Genomic DNA, 17,692 nt, shown 5'->3' on the forward strand with positions numbered 1-17,692 from the left:
GTAGAACACACCCCCATGAATCCTGTAACCCCATACCGCAGGAGAAGGAGAAGCAGATTTCCTTTACACAACCCCGTTAACCGTGACCCAATTACGGGACGCGTGTGGAAAAATTACTCCATTCCTTCCCACTTCAGACCCCTACCAATTTTTCACGAAAGTCAAACAACAGGCTACCATGTACGGCCTGGACGAAAAGGAGCAAGTGAAGCTCACAGTTTTAAGCCTCGAACCTTCAGTCATAGCAGCCCTTTCCTACCCACAGAATGTAGGAGGAGGCACACTCCAAGAGATGCACACGGCGATCCTTCATGCGATCGGCTTTAACAGAGGAGACCCAGTAGAAGGCCTAAATAAGTGTAGGCAAAAGAAGACAGAGCACCCCACAGCATTTGCTGGATGTTTGTGGATTCACTTCACCGCAGTTTTTGGAGAGTTAGCCCGCGCCCATTTGTCCCCAGATAATATGGCCAAATGGACCCGAATTCTAGTCTCCCATGCCACAGAAGCAGGACGAAACGCTTGCGCAAATTATGACCCCTCAGATGTGGCCCACAATGAAAAATGGGGTTTGAAGAGATTGTCCCACGCTTGGGAACAATCAATTGCAGGAAAAACTGCATTTATAACACCCGATGAAGAGCAGGCAGAGATGAGCCCAGTTAAGGCACACCAGAACCCCGCATGGGTAAATGAGGGCAGGAACAGCCAACCCCAGCCCAAAACTCAGGAATGTTACAACTGTGGACAGCTAGGACACTTTGCACGAGAGTGCAACGCACCCCAGAAGCCGCAGAGAAACCAACAGACAGGCACCCTAAACAGGAATAGGGCAAAGCCGATCCATAGCGTTAGCGCCCGTTCAGAGAATGCAGACATGAACGGCACCGACTGACGGTGTTCGGGCTCCCCAACTTGGGTCTGCGACACCCTTTGGGACAAGTCCGGTAGACTGGTAGTAGCAGGCAAAGTTCGGGGACAACCCGTGGAATTTCTTTGGGACACAGGAGGGTCCCGCACCACACTCAATTCCTCCACGATGTTCCAGCGAGACACGTGGCCCACAACAGACACCATCACACTCACCGGCTTTTCAGACCATTTACAACAGGGACACATCACAGCCCCTGTAACAATACAAATAGGGAACATCACTACTAAGCACCCCGTAGTTTTAGTTGATCTGCCCCAGACAGCAGAACATATCCTTGGGATCGATTTCATGAGCTCCCACAACCTTTCCTTTGATCCAGTTAACAAGTGTGTTTGGAAAATGGCAAAGGCAGCACGAGCTCCCGCCACGCTCACTGTAGGAGAATAATTAAATAGGATTAGTTCAGTACGAGACTTCTGGTTCGATCCTCGAGCCATTAGTGCAGACAAACAGGTTAGGGCAGTCCTGCAGGAACATAAAGCAGCACAGCACAAGCACGACTGTGGCAGTTTGGCTGGCTTTGTGAACATTACAGGTCCCGACCCTAAACCCCAGAAGCAGTACGGATTTCCCCAGGAAGCAGAGGGAGAAATCTCCAAAGTAATAGAGAGTTTGTTGGATCAAGTCGTACTCAGACCAGTAGCCTCCACAAACGCACCGATTTGGCCCGTCAGGAAACCGGATGGATCATGGCGACTGACCATTGATTACCGGGAACTGAACAAAGTAACCCCAGCAGCAGCCCCCACCATAGCCACGAGTCCTTAGACCATGCTCAAACAGGGACTCCAGTCAAAATTCTTTTGGGTTTTGGACATTAGAATGGCTTCTGGTCCATTCCATTGGCTAAAGCGTGCCAGTACAATTTCGCCTTTACATTCCTAGGGCAACAGTACACGTGGACGTGCCTTCCACAAGGCTTCCACAACTCCCCCTCCATTTTCCACCGACAGCTGGCAAATGGATTAGCAAAATTTTCCCGCCCCGATTGTCTGGTCCAGTACACCAGCCCCCACTCCCAGTGAATCTGAGCATGATTCTACCGACCCATTTGAGATCACTTATATCAAAGCCCCTGACCCAGACCCACCGCCCGATGATTACGGATTGAAGCTTAGTAGCTCCAACCTCGACACACATTTCTGGCACCGAGACAATTTGTTCAGTCTCATCCGGAATGATAAGATGGGCCCCAATTCGCCCCAAGCAGCTTTAGCGCGGTTACTACAGACAAGAGTTTGGCAGCCGGGAGAAGATGATGACTTAGAGTCTGACTCCCACCAAACGAATCCCTTTGTGACCCTGTTCGCTATTGAGCAGTGAGGTGTCCAGATGATGGAGAAAAAAGGAACCGATGGAGAGATACAGTGTCCTTTCTGCTGGAACCTGCACCATGTTTGTTGAATGTTTGTTCGTTAGTGTTATCGTTAAGTGTTGTGTGTAAAATCGGAAAGTTTTTCACGGCCCCACGTCGCCACTCCTTTAGCGCCCCCCCCGGCTGTTAATGGAATAAGTTTGTCCCAGACAATAGTTCAGAGGAACTAGTCTGTCGACAGAACCCGATTCATAGTTGCTCTCCTGATTCGAGAGGCAGCCCCCCACGACGACCGCATTCTTACCCGTTCTTGCCGGTTGCTCAGGCAGTGGAGAAACGGCATTGGTCCCCGGTCTGCCTGAGGACCCCCCCTCTGGTCTGCTACGCTCGGGTAGAGCACATACGGCATTGATCACCGTCCTACCCGGGAATTCCACCCATTTTCTACCTGCCGCAGCGCATACGCACCCCAATGTTGACTTGTTACGTTCAAAATTCTTTTGTTTGGTTTTGGCAACCTTTAGGTTGCTTCCCTATGCTCTTTACATCCTCAAACACTGGGATGGTAAATTACACAGGCTGCGAGACGGCTCGCAGTACGGCAGTATTTTTTTTAGATGTCTAGTCCAAATATTCGGTTTAAAAAAAAAATGAGGGAGTCACAGATGGTGACCAATTATAAAGGGAAATTGGCAATGAAAGACAGACAGACATACGAGATCTTAAGTAAGATAATAACAGAAATTATGCTTGTGTTCACAGAACTCCGGAACCTCAGGAACCCCAGAGGAAGACAAAGAAGAAGTCCGACAAAGATGAAGATAGCCTTCGTGTTCACATGGATCTTAGCGGGATCCCTTCAGTTGCACGCGGACACTACCCCGCTGACCCCTACCACACAAACCGTAAATGATTTCCACCCCTGCAATACACGGAACCCCGAGATAACTAGCCCAGCGACAGCTAGCAATATCCCGACCTGGTGTGATAAGTTTATCACCTGGTACTCACTCTCATATGAAGTCGAAGCACTCTTAGTGCTGGCGACACTTTGCAGTGTCATCGTGCAAATGTTTAGAGTTAGGAAATGGCGAAAGAGAGCATATCGCTCTCACACCCTCGTATACAGATTTAGGTCCCCCATTTTCGGATTTCACCAGACCCCGAACCCATTGGGACGGATTAAAGAGCATCCATTTTGTTTAATGTATTCTATGGAATAAAGAGATGTAAACCTCTGTGTCTGACTGTCGGGCCAGAGAAATTGGTGTGCTGCTATTTTGTACAGTTTAAGATGTATAGATTATTTTTGGATTGTTTGTATTTTTGGATTGTTTGAATGAGGATAGCTTATTGAAATTTGTTAGAGGTTCCAGTTTTTTTATTTTTCTGAAATGCATGTATTAATGACATAGCGCCCCGTAGAGTTTTTATGATAATGAATGTATTTAAAATGGTTTAGGTAAAATTGTGTTGCATAGGATAGGACAGTGTAGAGCCTAAGTATGGGTGCCCCGGTGGTTAGAGGATGAAGACGACATAGTAATGTGATCCTTCACGCTTCGCGTTGAGGATCACTAGGAGGGAGTGTAGCCATCTGGGATGGCCACGTCCCGGTTACAAACTGGACACTCGCAAAGAATGCAGGGACAATTGGACAATGCTAAGAAACAAGCAGGTGCAAGCTCTGTCTGTTGATTAGAACTTTAAACTCTCAGACAGGACAGAAACTGCCAAGCAATCTACATACTAATGAGCCATCCCCGGGGACAAAAGAGAAACATTTAGATACACAATGTTAAGGCAGACTCCTCGGCACCAGAAGAAGCTAAGACAAAGCAGACTAACAGTCACCAGGACACGCCCAGAGATCAGGGAGCCACCCCTCTATTGGAGGAAAATCGATACGACTGATTGGGAAAGACCCAACTAGTTGAGGCCAAGTTCAAGGCCCGTCCAAAAGCGCGCAATGCCCTTTTCAGTATAAAAAATATTCCGTAAGGGAGAATCTTCCTCCTTTGGCTTTTTTCCTCTCTTCACCGAAGAGAGAGACCTGCCTAGCAGCTGCATCAGACCAAGTAAGTCCCAAGTCAACGCACGCTACGAGATAGACGCTCCTAGTTGCTACCTTGTAAACAGCTCAACCCAGCAGCCTCAGAACTGAGCAACGGCCATTGTTCCTCTGACTGAGTGGGTGCTCGAAGCTAAGTATAGGCTTTAGTAATAGTGGTAGTTTAGTTTGTAGAGTTTATGCATGAGTAGATTTGACTGTGTGTAAATAAATGAGCATTGCTTTTGAACTTACTAACTGGTGTATCGGGTCATTGATCAGTATTCGGTTCTGAACCTTGTGGCGGTGTCGAAAGATACCTGGCGACTCTTGAGCAAACGTGATTAAATAGAGCCAAAATAAGAACCAACCAAAAGTTAGCAACAGAAACCCACGCAAACACGGGGAGAATGATCAAGTGAGGTAGATTGGACATGATAAATTGCCATTAGTCCAAAATTGCCCTTCGTGTTGGGTGGGGTTACTGGATTATGGGGATAGGGTGGAGGTGTTGACCTTAGGTAGGGTGCTCTTTCCAAGCGCCGGTGCAGACTCGATGGGCTGAATGGCCTCCTTCTGCACTGTAAATTCTATGATAATCTATGATTAATCTAGGACAAAGGTTCGGCACAACATCGTGGGCCAAAGGGCCTGGTCTGTGCTGTATTTTTCTATGTTCTATGTTCTAATGTGCAAACTCCACACAGACAGTGACCCAGAGCCGGGATCGAACCTGGGACCTCGGCGCCATGAGGCCACAGTGCTAACCCACTACGCCACCGTGCTGCCACATGTAAGCCAATTGTGACACTAATAAAGATTATTAGAGTGAAACTAGCTGTCTCACTTTAATATGCAGATTTGCAAAATACTGGTTCCGCCCACAATGTGCTGGATTCAGGTTGCGGCGTTTTGCAAGATCGCGTTAGATCTCACGAGGCGCGGTGAGTCGGATAGATTCCGGAAGAGGGATCTCCTTGCATCACCCAGGAATGGTGCGCTGCCTTTCGGGCGCTGGTGCAAATGTTACTTCTTTGTGAGACTATGCCAAATTTGCCTCATTGCTGCTCTAACCAAATTCCTCAATTATTCTTGTTGCTTTCATCAATATCCTTTCAATAATTAATATATCCTTCCTGTATTGTGACCATAACTACGTGTAATATTCTAGGTGTGGTCGTATTACAGGTTTAAAATTGGCAAGATGAACTCACTTTTCAGGCTTAATATTGATCTTTCAATACATACTAGCCTCTTTGGTCTATCACAGATTGGATCAGCACGCATTGGCCGGAATCCTCCGGTCGTTGCGATTCACTTTTCACGGTGGCAGCACACACCCGCTCACTGGTTTCCCGGTAACATGGAATAGTTACAATGGGAAACCCCATTGACAAGCGACAGGAAGATAGAATTCCGCCGCCAGTGAATGGTGCACGGCCGAGACGCATGCGCTTGCGAGCCAAGCCTGTAAAGAGTGGTACAGCCATCCAAGCCGATAGCTTGGCTGATTTTAATGTCGCTGTGCAGACCTGCTCTACCACCAGGGGGAGTAAAATGGAGCAAAGCAAAGATACTTGGGCTCTGGCTCAGAGAAGGCAGAAAAGGCCCGAGGATTAGTGGCTCCATTAACTTATTTTGAGGCCTGCTCTTTATCTCTGAGATCTCCACCAAACTTTTCATTTAGAGTAGGGACTCCAGAACAATAGCCTTGGGGCACCCTTTACATTAAGCACATTAAATGGCTATTAAGGTGGAGAATAGATGCTGGAAGATGGAATTGCTTCCTTCTGCCTCATTAGCCTAGTGAGTTTGGACAGGAAAGTCCACGAGTCCCCAGGTAGCCTAAAGAAATCAGAGATCCAATGAGATCCTGGGTTTCTGCCCCTTTTTTCTTGCTGTTGAAGTTCTCCCCCCATTTTTCTAACCTTCAATTGTACTTGAAACTTTTGAATTTGTACCTTACTCTATGTTTAATGCCCAAGAGCGTCCTGACTTCATATTTTCATTACTTTAGAGGCCCAATCATGTCTCCATTCCATTATATTTATGCAAATTCTGGAATTTATTACACTTGCTAAGATAACAACTATTTATCATTGTTTTTGCAGGGCAAAACCATTTCAGAATTGATTTCATTTTTTACAATTATGTCTTTGTCAGGTAACAATTCCACTAGATCAATGTCAAATCAGTGAAAAGAAGATATGAAAAATATAGCGAATTAGACAGGTTTTGTTTTATAAGATTTATAACTTAAATTTGTTTCTTGTCACTTTCCATTCTGGAACCCCTGGTGTCCACCACACATAAAAGATGTTGGGCAGGTGTTATAATCCGCACGGATCTGACAGAGTAGGGATGATCCACTATCCTGGAGCTTGCCGAGTACGAGCTCCCTCAATAAGGGGGCAGAGAACCCTTAACTAAGGCATTGTGCCTTTCTATAAATAGAGTCGGCTAGTCAGGCACCGACAAGAGAAGACCCAGTAAGGAAACCTGGAGCTATGTATATATTTAATGTGGTAAATAAAAATGTATATATTTAATGTGGTAAATAAAAATAAGCTTGTTTTTCTCTACAACTCGTTGTTGACTCCTTTCATTGCCCTTTACAAAAGCAGGTGTCCTGTGACCATTCTACAACCACCCATTAGAATACGGAACTTTCCCTCTGTGTGTGGAACATAGGAACGAAGGACTTAGGAGCAGGATTTAAAGCCATCTGAGCCTGCTTTGCCATTCGTTAAGATCATGGCCGATCATGGTCTCAACTCCACTTGCCTGACTGCAACCCATAACCCCTGACTCTCTTGTCTATCAAAAATGCATCTAACTCAGCTGTGAGTAAATTCAATTACCCAGCCTCCACTGCTTTGTGGACAATGAGAAAATTCCATTGTGGTGAACCACTGTACACCTGTATTAGGGGATGTAAGGTCGGACCTGTACTACAGGTTCGCCGGTAGCCCCTGCCTGCTGGCTCCGCCCATGAGGAGGAGTATAAATATGCATGTCCTCCATTCAGCTGCCATTTCACCAGCTGCTGTAGGAGGCCACGCATCTTACTGCAATAAAGCCACAGTTGTACTCAATCTGAGTCTTTGTACAATTGATCGTGCAACATCCATATACTGGCCCTCTCAGAGAAATACATTTTCATAAGCTACATCTTAAATGGGAGGCCTCTTATTCTTAAACTGCGTCCCGTAATTCTAGTCTCTCCCATTAGAGGAAACATTTTCCCTAAGTCGCCTCAGGATTTTATGGCCGTAATTCTCCAGTCTTCGGGATTCACTTTTCCCGCTGGCAGCGCACGCCGCCAGTGGGTTTTGCAGCGGTGTGGGGTGGTTTCATTGGCAGAACACATCGACAAGCGGAGGGAAGATACAATCTCGCCGCCAGCAAATGGCGTGCAGCCAAGAAACACGCAGCTGGCACGCCGGAGAATCCTGCCCACAGACGTTTCAATAAGATCACTCATTCTTCTAAGCTCCAATGGATATCAGCCCAACCTGTTCAACATTTCTTCACAAGATAAGCCTTTCATCCAAGGAGTGAATCTTCTTTGAACTGCTTCTAAAGCCATTATATCCTTTTTCAAATAAGAAGACCACAGCACTCCAGATGTGGCCTCACCAAAGCCGGTCAGCTGCAGTAAAACTTTCCTGCTTTTATATTTTATTCCCTTTGCAATAAATGTCACCAATGTCTCATTTTTTTGCCGAACTTGCCCGCAAGAGCAATGACCAGATTTGTTCTGTGTGGAAACACCTCCTGTCCTGGCTGCTTCCATGAGCATGTTATTTGCTGCTCACGCTCAATTGTTTTATATATAATAATTGCACTTATTGTAAATGCGCTTCCTTTCAATTCCCTGTGCAAAGCAAATGCTACTTCAAATTGGAACTTGGACAGGCTTTCTCTTGAAGATAAATTAAATGGCAACTTGTCAGCTGTCAAGAACTGCTTCAGAACTTACGTTTTAACACTGCTGGAGGTGCACTTTTCTCTGTAGGGTCAATGTATGCATCATCAGATTCATTATTCTCCACAGGAACAATGTAATCATCCTGGAATTAAATGCAACATTTCAACAGTATAAGAAAATACACATACATGAACACAAGATAATCAATCAGCTCACTCCAAGTTCTTTTACAATCCAAGCAGAATTTTGTGTTCCAAACTCAAGTTTACGAGATTTTTTGCTGCCTCAATGGTTGAGGCAATTTCCTTCAAGAGAGCGTCATTTACTACAGAAAGTAGCATTCTAGAAGGTGCTGACTGTAAGCACAGTTTATCCTTTTTGCTCATATCTAACAGATGGATTTGTAAGTTTGTAATCATAGTCCATTGCTCTGCATATACCATTGTACTGTCTGTATATAATGCTGTGTGGTTATGGGAGGGGGTGGGGGGGGGGGTGTGTGGGGAGGAGATTATTTAGTTTAAAACCCCGATCTCCCCCAAATCTTTATTTTCTAATAGGAGTTTAGTTTCTTTTATGTCTTTTCATGATTCAACAAATCTAAAATTTGTGTTAATTTTTGCAGCCCGTTTCTGAACTGCTTAACATATCCTGACGTTTTGGGGTAATGATCACACCAGATACATATCTCACACATGGCCGCAATTGAACTAATTGGGAACAAAGTCCCATAGTGAGTGCATTTAGCCACGTGTTTCCTGGCACTCGGCAGTTCCAAGAAACACATGGCTATACAATGCGACTCACGTTGTTTAAGGTGCCTCAACAGGGAACACGTGGCCGAGGCTGCACATAGCCTCGTTTTGTACACTGGGGACCTCAGTTTGCTGGAACTCCCCAGCGTTGCGAGAGTCATTTTTAAATGGCGTCCCAATCTCTGAGGCCCCCAACGTGACCCCCGACACCCTCAGCCCGAACGCACAATGGACGGGATTTACATCACAATGTCTCGCGAGGTCAGGTAGGATCTCGCGAGGCATTGTTGACGGGGTTAGATCCCGGCCACGCTGCACCGCAGAGAGCTGCTTTTTGGGCATAGCGTGGCCATTGGATCCCGCCCATGTGATTACAACGCTTTATAATATTGTTGGTTAATTCCACCTGTTTCCTTTAAACAGATTTGTCCGACTGTAGCGAGTTATATGTTTAATAGGTTGCAACATTTATTACCAGCAAATTAATTAAATAATCTGAGACAATCAAACCAACAAACCATGAATCTTAAATATCCTAACCAGCCATACAAAATATTGTTACTTAGTCCTGTGTCCAAAACATATTGGATTCTCTGATCGTTGCGATTCACTTTTCCCGGCAGTGCAGCCCCGTTCGCAGGCTTCCAGGTGGACTGGGATGGTTACAATGGGAAATCCCGTTGACCAGTTGCAGGAAGATAGTATCCCACTGCCAGAAAACAGCACGTCACCGGGAATCGTGCAGCTGGGAGACCAGAGAATCCAGCCCAGTGTGTAGCTTTAATGAGAAATCATAAGGATGGCTTCTCCGAGCCGCGTAGGATTTATTTCCTTCCTTTTATGTCTTTTTTTTCTCCAGTTAAAAATAGAATCATACAGTTTTTGATTGTGACTCTCTTCCTGCCAAGTATAACTCTTATTCATGTTTTACAACCACCCATTGTTTTAAATAGACTACCAGAGCTTAATTTGCACCACTTTAACCACCAGAGTGCTATCTTTTAATGAATGTGATGCGCAGTCAATTACTCTCAAGACGAAGTGATTCATAATTGAAGGCATTAATCTGCTAGAACTCTTCCCCAGCAGCTTCGATACAGAAAGTGAAGGCTGCTGGGATGGCACCGGTTCTTATACTCCACCTGTCAGGGCAGAGCTATGTACATCAGCCAATGGTAGACTTCTGGGTCTAACCAATGGTCATCCACCTCTCAGGTACCGCAATACCTGGTATTACCACATTCACCCCCTGTTAAAAAAGAGCCCGGCGGGGTTATGGCCAGCGTTAATAGTTGCCTTTTGCATGGTATGACTTGGTATGGAGGTACCGTGATGTCGAGGGTATTAACAAAGTGTTCATAGTGCAGCAATCAGTCGATCGGGTGGCCTGGTCGTCCTTCTGGAGCGTCTGGGCTTCGGCGATGATTTTGACGGGAGTTCCGGTGGTTGAGACTCCGGGAGTGTGATCTCGTCCTCCCAGGCAGCCTTGTCACCCCTAGGCGGCGCTGTTGGGGCAAAAGGTGGACAGGGGGGCAAAGCGCCTGTAGGGGGCGTCGGTGTGTGTTCGGGCCTAGGCAGGAGCGGCGGGAGTACTGACCCTTCAGTTAGATGCTGTGGGGAGGGTGGGGGTGGGGGCAATGGTTCGGGTGCGCGTGGGGTTCCGGCGGGCGCCAGGTCCCGAAGGGAGACTGTATCTTGTCGGCCTTCAGGGAACGCCACGTAGGCGTACTGGGGGTTAGCGTGCAGCAGGTGGACCTTCTCGACCAACGGCTTCGACTTGTGCGCCCGCACGTGCTTCCGTAGCAGGATGGGTCCGGGTGTCGCTAGCCAGATTGGGAGCGAGGTCCCGGAGGAGGACTTCCTGGGGAAAAGGAGACGTTCATGAGGTGTCTGATTTGTGGTTGTACAGAGCAGCGACCGGATGGCGTGGAGGGCCATCGGGAGGACTTCTTGCCAGTGGGAGACTGGGAGATCCCTGGACCGTAGGGCCAGTAGGACAGTCTTCCAGACCGTTCTGTTCTCCCTCTCTACCTGCCCATTTCCCCGGGGGTTGTAACTGGTCGTCTGCTCGAGGCGATGCCCTTGCTGAGCAGGAACTGACGCAGTTCGTCGCTCTTATGGAAGACCCCCTATCCCTGTGAATGTATGCGGGGAAACCGAACAGTGTAAAGATACCCTGGAGGGCCTTGATGATGGTGGTTGTGGTCATGTCTGGGCAGGGGATGGCGAATGGGAACCGGGAGTACTTGTCAATCACATTAAGGAAATACGTGTTGCGGTCGGTGGAGGGGGGGGGGGGCGGGGCCTTTGAAATCCATGCTGAGGCGTTCAAAGGGATGGGAAGCCTTTATCAGGTGCGCCCTCTCTGGCCGGTAGAAGTGCGGTTTGCACTCCGCGCAGATTTGGCAGTCCCTGGTGACGGTCCTGACCTCCTCGATGGAGTAGGGCAGGTTGCGGGTCTTGATAAAATGAAAAAAACGAGTGACCCCCAGGTGGCAGAGGTCCTCGTGGAGGGATCGGAGGCGGTCCACTTGTGCGGTGGCACATGTGCCGCGGGACAGGGCATCAGGAGGCTTGTTTAGCGTCCCTAGACGGTACTAGATCTCGTAAATGTAGGTGGAGAGTTCTATCCTCCACCACAAGATCTTGTCGTTCTTAATCTTGCCCCGCTGCGCATTATCGAACATGAAAGCGACCGACCGTTGGTCCGTGAGGACAGTGAATCTCCTGCCGGCCAGGTAATGCCTCCAGTGTCGCACAGCTTCTACTATGGCCTGGGCCTCCTTTTCGACCGAGGAGTGACGAATTTCGGAAGCATGGAGGGTACGGGAGAAGAAAGCCACAGGCCTGCCCGCTTGGTTGAGGGTAGCCGCCAGAGCTACGTTGGACGCGTCGCTCACGACCTGGAAGGGGAGGGACTCGTCGATGGCGCGCATCGTGGCTTTTGCAATGTTTGCTTTGATGCGGCTGAAGGCCTAGCGGGCCTCCGTCGACAGAGGGAAGGGTGTGGACTGGATCAGGGGTCAGGCTTTGTCTGCGTAGTTGGAGACCCACTGTACATAATAGCTGAAGAAGCCGAGGCAGCGCTTTAGGGCCTTGGGGCAGTGAGGGAGGGGGAACTCCATGAGGGGGCGCATGGGCTCAGGGTCGGGGCCTATGACTCCACTTCGCACTACGTAGCTTAGACTGGCTTGACGGTCGGTGCTAAACACGCATTTATCCTTATTGTATGTCAGGTTAAGAATTTTCGCGGTCTGGAGAAATTTGCGGAGGTTGGTGTCGTGGTCCTGCTGGTCATGGCCGCAGATGGTGATGTTATCCAGATACGGGAACGTTGCGCGTAAGCCGTACCGGTCAACCATTCGGTCCATCTCTCGCTGGAAGACCGAGTCTCCGTTCGTGACACCGAAGGGACCCCTTAAAAAGTGATAGAGCCGCCCATCTGCTTCGAAGGCAGTGTACTGGCGGTCCCCATTACGGAGGGGTAGCTGGTGGTAGGCGGACTTGAGATCCACCGTGGAGAAAACCTTGTATTGCGCGATCCTGTTCACCAGGTCAGCTATACGGGGAGAGGGTACGCATCCAGCTGCGTAAACCTGTTGATGGTCTGACTGTAGTCAATGACCATCCTATGTCTCTCCCCGGTCTTTACCACCACTACCTGAGCCCTCTAGGGGCTGTTGCTTGCTTCGATGACCCCTTCCCTCAGCAGCCTTTGGACCTCCGACCTGATAAAGGACCGGTCCTGGGCACTGTACCGTCTGCTCCTTGTGGCGACGGGTTTGCAATCCGGGGTGAGATTCGCAAACAGGGAAGGCAGGTCGACCTTAAGGGTCGCGAGGCCGCAGACAGTAAGGGGGGGTATAGGGCCGCTGAATTTAAAAGTCAGACTTTGCAAATGGCATTGGAAATCCAGCCCAAGAAGGGTGGCTGCGCAGAGGTGCGGCAGGACGTACAGGCGGAAATTGTTGAATTCCCTGCCTTGGACAGTGAGGTTCGCTGGGCAGAACCCCTTTATCTCCACCGAGTGTGACCCGGAGGCCAGGGAGATCCTTTGATTTACGGGATGGGTGACAAGAGAATAGCGCCTTACCGTGCTGGGGTGAACAAAGCTTTCCGTGCTCCCAGAGTCAATCAAGCACAACGTCTCATGGCCGTTGATGGAGATCGTCGTTGTAGCTGTTGCAAGCATCCGGGGCCGACTCTGGTCCAGAGTCACCGAGGCCAGCTGAAGTAATTGAGAGTTCTGGTCGGGCAGCATGTAGTCGGCTGTGCTGGGGGCTAGGGACCCCATCCAAGATGGCGTCACCCATGGGTCGGACATGGTGTCCGAGGATGAAGAAGATGGCGGCGGCGAGGGACAAAATGGCGGCGCCCAACCATCCAGCGAGGTGTCCGGGGGGCAAAATGGCCACGCCCGCGGGTCGCACGTGGCCTTAGGATAGGGGGGTGGCGGTGAGCTCTGGGCGGTCGGGGCCTGAAAGGGGGGGTTGCCAATAGTCGCTGGAGACTGCGGCCATGGCGCGGGCCTGGCAGACCCCCACATAGTGACCCTTCTTGCCGCACCTTTGCAGATGGCGGTGCGGGCCGGGCAGCGCGGGCCGGGATGATTCGCCTGCCCGCAGAAGAAACAGCGGTGTCCGGCGGTGTTAGCGGGCCGTCTCGCCATGCAGGCTTGCGGGGTCAGGGGAAAGGTCTGAGGGGCTGCCGCTACGGGGTGCCACGCAGCCCAGGGGGCCGCCGCGTGATCGGGTGCAAAGGAAAGCGCGTTTTTATAGGCAATGTCCCTGGACCCTGCCAGGGCCCGTGCCTCTGTAAGTCCCAGAGTGTCCATTTCTAGGAGCCTTCGGCGGATATCGGGGGAGTTCATACCTGCCACGAAAGCATCCCTGATCAAAAGTTCCATGTGCTCGCTCCCCGAAACTGGCGGGCAGCCAGTTTCGGCCCGGCACCAGCAGCGCCCGGTAGAAGTCTTCCAACGTTTCCTCGGGGCTTTGCTTCCTAGTCACCAGCAGGTGACGAGCGTAGACCTGCTTCACAGGGCGGATATAATGTCCTTCTAGCAGCTCGATCGCGGCAGCATAATTCTCCGCCTCCTCGATAAGAGGGTAGATCCCAGGGCTGACCCGTGAGCGTAGGAGATGCATCTTTTGTCCTTCCGTGGGGGTGTCGGCGGCCATGTCGAGGTAGCCCTTAAAACGCGCCAGCCAATGTTTGAAAATCGCAGCAGAGTTGTCCGCATGGGGGCTGAGCTGAAGGCACCCCGGTTCGATACAGAGATCCATCCTTCCAACTGAAGTTGTAGCAGATTAAATTGATGCGCAATCAATTACTCTCAAGGCGAAGTGATTCATAACTGAAGGCTTTAATCTGCTAGAACTCTTCCCCAGCAGCTTCGATACAGAAAATGAAGGCTGCTGGGACGGCACCGGTTCTTATACTCCACCTCTCAGGGCGGAGCTACATACATCAGCCAATGGTAGACTCCTGGGTCTAACCAATGGTCATCCACATCTCAGGTACTGCAATACCTGGTATTACCACAGATTGCACCCCCCTCAAAGCATCCTCTGATTAAACAATACTCTGATGTATGCGCTCATAACACCACAATGTTTGATTTAAAATAAACTGTGTTTTATAGCTTCTCCTATCAGTTTTGAGAAGGGCTTTTGAGAAGATGCAAAGAAAATCAGGCATTTTCAAGAACATTATTTGAATAAATTGTTTCTATCTTATAGTCTGTTTTCATTAAAAGCAAAACGATATAAAAAGATACTGAAATCCTTACAAACATGCCAGCAATTCCTTGACTTTAGTTTACAGATTTACTTACACATTTCAGGAATTTATCTGCTTTTCCGATAACAATGCCTCAGAGTTTGTAACATGATTGCACAGTTTGCAATCTGTAAATCTAAAATCTGTGGGGAAGGTGCCATCAAGGTGTGTGTATCAGTGTGTGTGTGCCAGTGTGGGTGTGTCTCTGTCTACATGTCAGTGTGCGTGTCAGTGTGTGTGTGTGTCAGTGTTGTTTGCATCTGTCTCTGTCAGTGTGTGTGCCCTGAGAAACAAACCTTTATTGTTTCTTTTGAATTGACTTACAAGAATGTCTACGTTATTTCTGTTCTAAAAATCACACCACTTACAGGGTTAAAACACTCCTTCTCAAAAAATGAATCTTGTGGTCAGTACAGAAATGGGAATCGGGGGAAATTATCCTATATCTCTTCCCTGTCCTTAAAACCTTATCAATTTTACACCCTTCAAGTGTCTGAACTATTTCCTCTCTCATTGTGACCATTTCAGTATCTTCTTTCATAAAAATAGATGCAAAGTATTAATTTAGTACCTTGGTCATGCCACCTGCCTCAAAGTGTAAATCACTTTTTGGTTCCTAATTAGCTCCACCCCTCCTCTTACCACCCTGTAACTATTTATATGCCTACAGAAAATGTTGTATGGTCAACTTAAACCTTATGATGCAATGATCATTTTCCCCTAAATGTTCCCCTATTGACACTCAACCAACTTTAGCCAACCTTGTTTCCAAGAACCAGGCTCAGAAATGCCTCCTGTCTCTTTAGGCTGGAATCATACTGATCTGTCAAATTTTACTGAACACACCTTCTGCCCCTCTCTACTTTTTACACTATTAAAATTCCAGTTGATACTCAGATAATTAAAGTCCCGTTTTATAGCTACGCTATAATTCTTGCATTTCTCTGTAATTTCCTTACAATTTTTTTCCTTTCCATCTTTCCCAATAGTTGGTGCCTTATAGACAACAGGGAACAATCTATTAAGAACGTTTTTGCCATTAGTTCCAGCTAAAAAGATTCTATCCTAGTCTCCTCTGGGACATCCTCTTTTTTAATTTAAAAACAATTTAGCGTACACAATTCTTTTTTTCCCAATTAAGGGGCAATTCACCTACCGTGCACATCATTTTGGGTTGTGGGGGTGAGACCCAAGCAGATAAGGGGAGATTGTGCAAACTCCACACGGACAGTGACCCGGGACCGGGATTGAACCCAGGTCCTTGGCACCGTGAGGCAGCAGTGCTAATCACTGTGTCACCATGCTGCCCCCTGGAAATTCCTCTCTCTTTGGCACTGCAACATACACCTTAATCAATAATGATTGTGACTCTGCTTCACACGCCTCTCAGTCTCTGTTTCACAGTGATCCTGGCCTGCTGCACACTGCAGCTGGTCTGTTTCAGTGTGAACGTGACCGACTGCACATTCCAGAGCATCTATAAAACGCAGTGAGGTGGATGTATCCAAAATCCTGACTTACAGTCACTCACTGCAGGACCCGCCACCAATAGGGAAGCTTTGCAGTTTTGCCGTTCGTGTCTATTTTAAAAAATAACTTCATTTTTTCATTATGACCTTACCTCATCATCTTCCCTTTGTCCTGCAGCCTGTGGTTGTGGTGGCATCTTTCGCTGGTTTGAGCCTGGCGATGATCGTGGTAACATTGGAGGTGGCTTTCCGATAGGGATTGCTGGCCGGATTGCTGGTCGGTTGTCTATGAAAATGACAAGGAGTCTTAATTTTCCATTTCCAGAAACAGCCACTGCCCCAGTACTGAACTAGTCAGTTTCCTTTTTAAAATCTTGTGGTAACATGTAAAGTTACTGTTAGATAGAAATCAGTAATATGTAAAGTTACTGTTGGATAGAAATCAGTAATATATTAATTCTCCCAAGGAGAGAATACACTTAATGATTGGTAAATCAGATTCCTGTTAAACTTTGTTGAATGGTTAACTATTATCTCCGATGTTCTTACTATTTACCCCCACATGCAAAATGAAATGATTCTTGAAGAATTAAATAATGGCAAATTGCTGCAGTGACACAGCAGACTGGATTCTCCTTCACTTAGGGTTTAGTGATGAGGCATTTGTCTGTCATCGTCAGACTCCCACTAACAAGATTCTTGGACAGGTCCTCAATCGTTACAGTAGAGTGGAAAAGGGGTTAAACTGCGACCTTCTAGTTGATTGCCTTTGTGAAGGGGGGGTGGAAGGAGGAGGGGGGGATTTAGTGTTACTTCGAGTGTTGAAACTGTCTAAATGGACAGTTTCTGGCAGGGAGCAGAACCTGGCAACAACGAGTTAAAACAGAGCAGCAATGTTGGGGTTGGCGGGTGAGGAGGTCCCTGCAGCAGGAAGAGTTTGGTGACCCAGTGATGTTTTGGATGGAGGTTCCTCGTCAAAAACAAGAAAAAAAACATTTCCTGGGGCGTGGGCGCACGCTGTGGTCCAGCAACTAAGGAGGGAAGTGGCAGAGACAGTGAGTGCAATTTCCATTATCCCAAGGCTTGACATACAATGCACAAAGACATTAGCTGTTAGGTAAATGAAGGTCCAAAGGGCTTCTCCCATTCTCCCAAACTCTACTGTGGCATGTCACCTGCTCGAGCATTAGCGCAGCCATTCATACTGTAATTGAGAAGAAGCAGTTGGCGAATGAGAACAGTTTTCACTGAGTGACGGACTGAACGTTAATGAGCAACTGGATCATGGAATGGAAGAGAGGGAGCACAATGTTTCCATGGAGGTGCTTGGCTGAAGAGCCTACAGATCCAATTCTGAGGGACCCAGTCTTCAAATTTAGGATGAAGATTTCACATCCAAGTTTTGATTTGACAAATAATTTGATCAAAGTTATTTTCACACAGTTAATGAGATTATT

The 17,692-nt window shown here is 48.0% G+C and overlaps 1 protein-coding gene across 8 annotated transcripts in view; it reads right to left on the minus strand.

The window, feature by feature from the left end:
* Positions 1-17,692, minus strand: part of blnk (B cell linker) — a 393,983-nt gene that overhangs the window by 85,800 nt on the left and 290,491 nt on the right. For all 8 annotated transcript variants that reach the window (XM_072479109.1, XM_072479107.1, XM_072479108.1 and 5 more), the window contains 2 exons: positions 16,388-16,521; positions 8,282-8,372 (listed from right to left, as the gene is read on the minus strand). In XM_072479109.1, the coding sequence (XP_072335210.1) occupies positions 8,282-8,372; positions 16,388-16,521 (225 nt within the window). The remainder of the gene's footprint in view (positions 1-8,281; positions 8,373-16,387; positions 16,522-17,692) is intronic.

Source organism: Scyliorhinus torazame, chromosome 16 (assembly GCF_047496885.1).
Source record: "Scyliorhinus torazame isolate Kashiwa2021f chromosome 16, sScyTor2.1, whole genome shotgun sequence".
Classification (NCBI taxonomy): Eukaryota; Metazoa; Chordata; class Chondrichthyes; order Carcharhiniformes; family Scyliorhinidae; genus Scyliorhinus; species Scyliorhinus torazame.